Below are 6,000 nucleotides of genomic sequence, written 5' to 3'. Positions count from 1 at the left end.
GATAACTTTCCTCTGCCTTCATCTTGCCCTCTTTCCCTCATTTTCTCCTTACTCCCCTCCTGACTCCAGCAGCCACCTGATCTCCCTGGTTCTTTCAGTTCCCCCAATTGCCTCCTTTTATTTAAACTAGGCTTGTCCCTCCTGTGCTCCTCTTTCTTCCCAGCTCAAGCATCTGCTCGCTTTTGCCCTCTGGTTTTTCCTGCTTCCTTCTCCTCTGGCTTCCCCAGCAGCTCTAGGGGCCAGATTTATGCACAGACTAAGTAAGCTACAGTTTAGGGCAGAGGTGGGCAAAAGGACCTCTGTGGGCTGAATCCGGCCCGCCAAGTGGGTTGATCCAACCCACAGTGGCCCTACCATTCTCTGGGGTGGGAAGAGGGTGCAAAGTTTCCTCCGCCCTGCGAGGAGCACACTCCTGGCAGGGTGGGAGGAAGCTTTGTGTGCTCCCCCACTCCCAGGTCCTGATTGGCCTGGGGATGGAGGAGCACAGGAAGTCCTTTCCCACCACCAGGGGCATGGGTGATTAGAAGGAAGGGAGGAGCAGAGGAGCTCCCTCACCTCCAGACCAATCATAGTCTGTGGGTAAGGAAGCCAGAAGCATCCTGGCCCCCACCCTTCTGGTGTGGCCCACATTTTTTAAGTGGCCCCTGGCAAAAAATGATTGCCCACTCCTGGTTTAGGGCTACACAAATACTAGTTTTTAGTTGCATTCTTGCCTATGTGCCCGCCTAGCTGCAAATATAAAACGTCATCACTTCTCTTCTCCTGGCCCTTTCTCTTAGACCAGGGCTTTGGTAAGGCCACGGGGCCTCTGAAACTTGACCTCAGCGTGTCTCAATCCGGCCCTGGCTCCCATCCTTCCCCAGCGTCGGCCTGTCGCGAGACTCTCCTGCAGGGGGCGGCAGAGGGCAGGGTGCCGCTGGCCACGGACGGGGCGGGGCGCAGGGGAGCCGCACCTGAGCGGCTGCCGCCCTGATTAAGAGCCGAGGGCGCCGCGCAGGGAGCCGGGATGGAGCCGGCAGTCGGGAGCAGGCGGGCGCGGTTCTCCCCTCGGGAGCAGCGGCGCTAGAGTTGCGGGCCCGGCGCTGAGCGGCGAAGGCGCCATGGCCCCGGGGGAGCCCAGCGGGGACTCCGGGCAGGGCAAGCCCAGCGGCCAGGCTCCGTGCGCCCTCGCCGGGCAGCCCCCGGAAACCCTGCGGCTGCTCCGCGAGCTCGGCTCCCTGGCGGCCAGGGTGCTGCTGTGCCTCGGGCCGGTCTACCTGGCCGGCGCGCTGGGGCTGAGCGCGAGCTGGCTGCTGGCGGGCGTGGGGCTGTGGCTGTGCTGGCGGCGGAACCGGCGCGGGAAGCGCTCCCGGCTGGCGGCCGCCTTCGGGCTGCTGGCGGAGGAGGAGGCGGCGGCGCGGATGCGCCAGGGCGGCTCGTTCCAGCAGCTGCCCGCCTGGGTGAGTGCGGGACGGGGGGTGGGTAGCAGGGGGGCCCCGCCCCCGCCCCTGCCCCTCTGGGTCCCGGCAGCCTGGCCCCAAGTGCCCCCGAACCCTTCTCCTTAGTCCGGGGGCTGTTTCTTTCGCAGCGCGACCCAGGCTCGGTGAGGAAGGGGCTGTTGTCTCTCTTCGGAAACTTTCTATTGAAACTCCTGCTCGTTCTCGGCCTCTAGGGTCTTTAATAAAGCACTTGGGGACCGGGCAAATCAGTTCTGCCGGGGATTCATCTCTGGTAGGCCCAGCTGTTGCCCGACCTCCATCCTTTACGTGGTCTTGTAACACAACAGATGTGCCTTGACACCCCTCCCTGCTATCTCTGGCTTGCTCAGCTCTGAAATAGGCACACCACGATCCTGACCTTAATGACTTTTTGTTTAGATCCATATGTATCTGCCATTAAACCTTCTTGAGAATTGTAATGGCTTTAAATATGTCCCGATGTTTTAAACATCTTTAAAGACCCACATACACAACTGGTTAAGCTAACTACAGAGAAAACAGCAAAACTGGCTATCCACTGGTACTCTGAATGAACAAAATAAATACTTTCTCTTGAGGCTTTCAGTTTCAGCAAATTTGTGTTCCTTGTACAACAGTAAGTAAAACACTTTCAGTTGCTAATGTGACTTTTAAGTTGCTGATGTCCCATGAACCACATCTGCTCCTTGGAAGGGGTTTCCTATGGGTGAGACTTCAGTCATTTGACCAGTCCTGAGTAACTTTATTTTTTTAATCATCAGATTCCTCCTTATAAAACCAGAAGCAGTTGTAAAATTCCTTGCCTGTAATGTGCATCTCTTATGCAGTGGTTTGGGTGGCAGCTACCAAAACAATTAGTTCCCACTTGATGGTATTTAAAGTGCATGTCTATTTCCTCTCTCCCTCTCGCTCTCTCTCAAAAGCAGGGATTCTTGTGACACAATTTTGGTGTCTTGGTGTGGCCACCAGTTCTTGTTGGTGGCTGCTCTGATAGGGGAAAAAACGAACATACTTTTAGGAGAAACAAGTGTGTGTGTGTGTGTGTGTCCATAACTGTAACTTATGTAAGGTGTTGGGGTTTTTTTCCAGACTAAATAATGTACAGTTGTGTCTCTTCTTTTTTGGACCAATAGAAACCACAGTAGGGTGCTCTATTGTTTCCTTTTCCTTTTTTATTGTATCTTTTTTTTTTTTTAAGATTTCTAGCTAGTAAGGCTGCTTCTGCAACAAAATGTAGTATTGACAAACTCACTTTTCGCAGAAGACTAGCTAGCTAGAAAGCAGTGGAGTGATATTAACAAACCTGCAGAGATCACTTGTCACAGCAGACCTGCTCTAGCTCTGGGAAGACAGGAGACAAATTACGCTCTGGATGGGGAGATGGATTGGGAGACAGTGGGAATGGGTGAGGGGTCAGGGTTGGCAGTGTGGACCCAAGGTAATAGGGAGTGAACCCAGGGCCAAAACCCTATGGCTGGGCTCTGTCCCTCAGCTGCAGGATCCTGCTGCTTGCCACCCAAAACTAAAACCCAGAACCCCTCTGTCTTTGAGAATGTGGGGAACTCTCACCAGTTACCTGCTCCTCTAATGTCTGGCTCCAGTGGGGGGGGGGGGGGGGAGAGAGCAGGTCTCAACCCTGGCCTGCACACATGGTGGAGAGGCCACTTCCCCCACATAACCCATCAGGAAGCTGTGGCCACACTTGAGAAACACCTCTCTAAAGTGCTCCTTGTTATTGCATCATGTGGGAGCATCTGGCTTTGCCTTTATGCAGCTATTCAAGTTATTTACATATGGTGGAGTCTGCAACAGGAAGTATAGAAGATTAGGGTTGGAAGAGACCTCAGGAGGTCATCTAGTCCAGTGTTTCTCAACCTCTTTTTAGAAAGTACCCCTCTCTTAAAAATTATTAGTACCCCCAGTACCTACAGTCTTCAGACACACACACATTTTTTTTTTTCTACCATTGCAGCACATTTGTTTAAACAACTTGATTATAGTCTGGCGGGTGATGACTTTTTTGGGTGTAAAAAGTACAACAATAATAAGCACTGTAAAACTTTAAAACAAGTTCAGTTTTCTCCAAATTTCAGTTGTTGATGTACCTCCTCCTTCCCCCGTGGGCCCACTCCCCCCCCCCTTCCCTCAGGGGTACTTGAGATTACTCAGATCACTGGTTGAGAAACACTAATCTAGTCCAACCCTGTGTTCCAAGCAGGGCTAGCCCCAAGTATGTTGGCAAAATACATCCTCTTTCTTGACTGAGTGCTGCAACTTTGAGGCCCTTTATAAATATCAGGTGTTAGCTTGCTTGCAACACATGGGGAAATACAAGTTTGTTGTCCACAGAGTTGCTGAATCTGCATATTTGGACATTCTCATGCTTGACTAAGCAGACTGGAATATGTATCAGGTTATTGAATTGTGAGGTGAAGTAAAGGCACCGGCAGCTGCTTAGACCTGAAAAAAAAATCACTTAATTACTATGTACAGTGAATATTAATTGGAAAGCTTTAATATTCATGTAAGACATGCATTGCTCCATAAATGTTTGTTTGGATACATGTAACAGGTGTGGGATGATGCATCTCTTCCCCTTCCCCTGTGAATCCTGTTTCACATATGCACTATTGAAATAGATGGAATATATCATTAAATCTTTGCTCTGGTATGTTGTTTCTGGTATGTTTCTATTAGGGTGTGCTCGACTATCCAATACGTTTAGGCTTATTGGGTAGTTGAGTCGACTACTTGCTCCTGCTCCTCCTCCTCCTCCCCCCTCCAGGTTGCTGCCTCTATCAGCAACAGGGTGGGGGAGCAGGAATTGGTACTGGGGGAGCTGGCTTAAAAGCAGGTTTTCCCCCAGCACTGTCTCCATGGTGCCACCTCCCCTTCTCTCCTCTCTCTCTTCTCCCCCCCCCCCCCTCTGGTGCTGCAGCCCTATCAGAGGCAGCAACATGGTGGAGGGGGATAGGGGAGCCTGTTGTGAAGCAGCCTCTGCAGTGGACCCAGGCTGCTCCAGCAGCAGCCCCTGTCCAGGGGGGCTCCCGGACCTGGTGCGAGCCGGGACTGAGGAAGCCTGGTTCAGTCCCAGCTCATGCTGGGTCCAGGAGCTACTCCCACTGTGGCTCTGCAGTTTAAATGTAGAAGGAGCTAGGATGTTAAATAGAAACTAGGAAGCTAATCAAGCAGCCGATGGAATTTCCATTGACTGCTCGGTTAGTCGATAAGGGTGTTCACTGTGGCTCTCCTTTTTTAATGTAATAAGAGCTGTCAGGCTATTACTGCATTGAAAAAGCAGAGCTGCAGCATCTGGGACCGGGCGTGAGCTGGGACTGCTCAGTCCTGGCTCATGTTTTTCCCCCACTGCACCTCTGCCTCGCCTGATACAGCGGCAGCGAGGGGAGAAGTGAGTCTGAATAGTGACTTGACTACTGGATAAGCCTAGGCTTATTGGGTAGTCGACTAGTTGCTTGCTTCTCTACTAGGAGCTGGGCTGCCTGTGTGCCCGACTTTTCCTGCATTTAAACTGGAGAGGTGTAGCGGGGATAGTCCCGTGGCTTGAAACAGGACTGAGCAAGGCTTCCCTTATCGACTAATCATGTAGCCGATCATTTTATCGACTACATGATTAGGGTATGTCTACACTACAGAGTTTTGTTGGAAACATCTGTTTTTCCAACACAACCTGAGTTACATCCACACTGCAATTGTGTTCTTCCAAAAGTAAATCGGAAGAACAGAAGGGGTTTTCTGGTGTTGGTAATCCTCTTTCTTTGGAAAAAGACTTCTTCCCCATAGAGCTCTTTTTGGAAAAAGGTGTGGGGAGGGAGATGCGTGTGCAGGTAGGGTTTCCTACACATCGATTTCAGCAAGCTGGTACACAGCCATCACTGTATGCAGAAAGCAAAGCCAGCTTAGCTGATACTATGTGAGAATCTCTTGGTTCCATCAGCTAGGACCTTAAGACACAAATATCCTGAGACTCATGGTAATGGGATAGGTGGCAACAATGCATTTATTAATCTATCATGCTGTATTCCTAAGAGCAAAGGTTTGAAGTAAATCAGAAACCCCACCATACAAATGGAATGCTGGGGACAATAGAAGAGGCAGAGAATCCTTGTAGGGAGGAAGTATTCGCTTTGTTTAAAAAGCACCAGACCTGGTTCTGTCAGTACTAAGCACTTTCCTCTCTCACTGAAGGCAATGAGAGTTGAAAGCCACCAGAGTCTTCCAGGATATGGGCCACTGTCAGCTGAATTTACAACCCCCACACGTAGCCTTTTATTACAGTTTGCTACACGTTTCTATTAGTGGAAATGCCTCTATTTATTATTCTGTCAATAGAAATGGAAACAATTTATCTTCTAAAGGACAAAACATCCCGGTGTTGCACATGTAAGCAAACATAACAGTATCTGGCCAAGAGAAACTGACTAAACATTTTCATTATCCAGAGACTTTGCAGACAATGAGCCACCAAAAAACACACACAGTTAAGAGTGCATTTAGGATTATGTCATTTCAAGTTGAATAAATT

The 6,000-nt window shown here is 50.3% G+C and overlaps 1 protein-coding gene across 1 annotated transcript in view; it reads left to right on the top strand.

Moving 5' to 3' along the window:
- The first annotated feature begins 947 nt into the window (after positions 1 to 947).
- ESYT3 (extended synaptotagmin 3) overlaps positions 948 to 6,000 on the top strand; it is a 60,256-nt gene continuing 55,203 nt past the window's right edge. The window contains exon 1 of the mRNA XM_075933202.2: positions 948 to 1,439. Within this exon, the coding sequence (XP_075789317.2) occupies positions 1,101 to 1,439 (339 nt within the window). The 5' untranslated portion in view covers positions 948 to 1,100. The remainder of the gene's footprint in view (positions 1,440 to 6,000) is intronic.

This window comes from Pelodiscus sinensis, chromosome 7 (genome assembly GCF_052426305.1).
Source record: "Pelodiscus sinensis isolate ZL-2025 chromosome 7, ASM5242630v1, whole genome shotgun sequence".
In the NCBI taxonomy this organism is placed as follows: Eukaryota; Metazoa; Chordata; order Testudines; family Trionychidae; genus Pelodiscus; species Pelodiscus sinensis.
The sequence above is the reverse complement of the archived record's forward strand: the minus strand, read 5'-3'. Positions and strand labels throughout refer to the sequence as shown.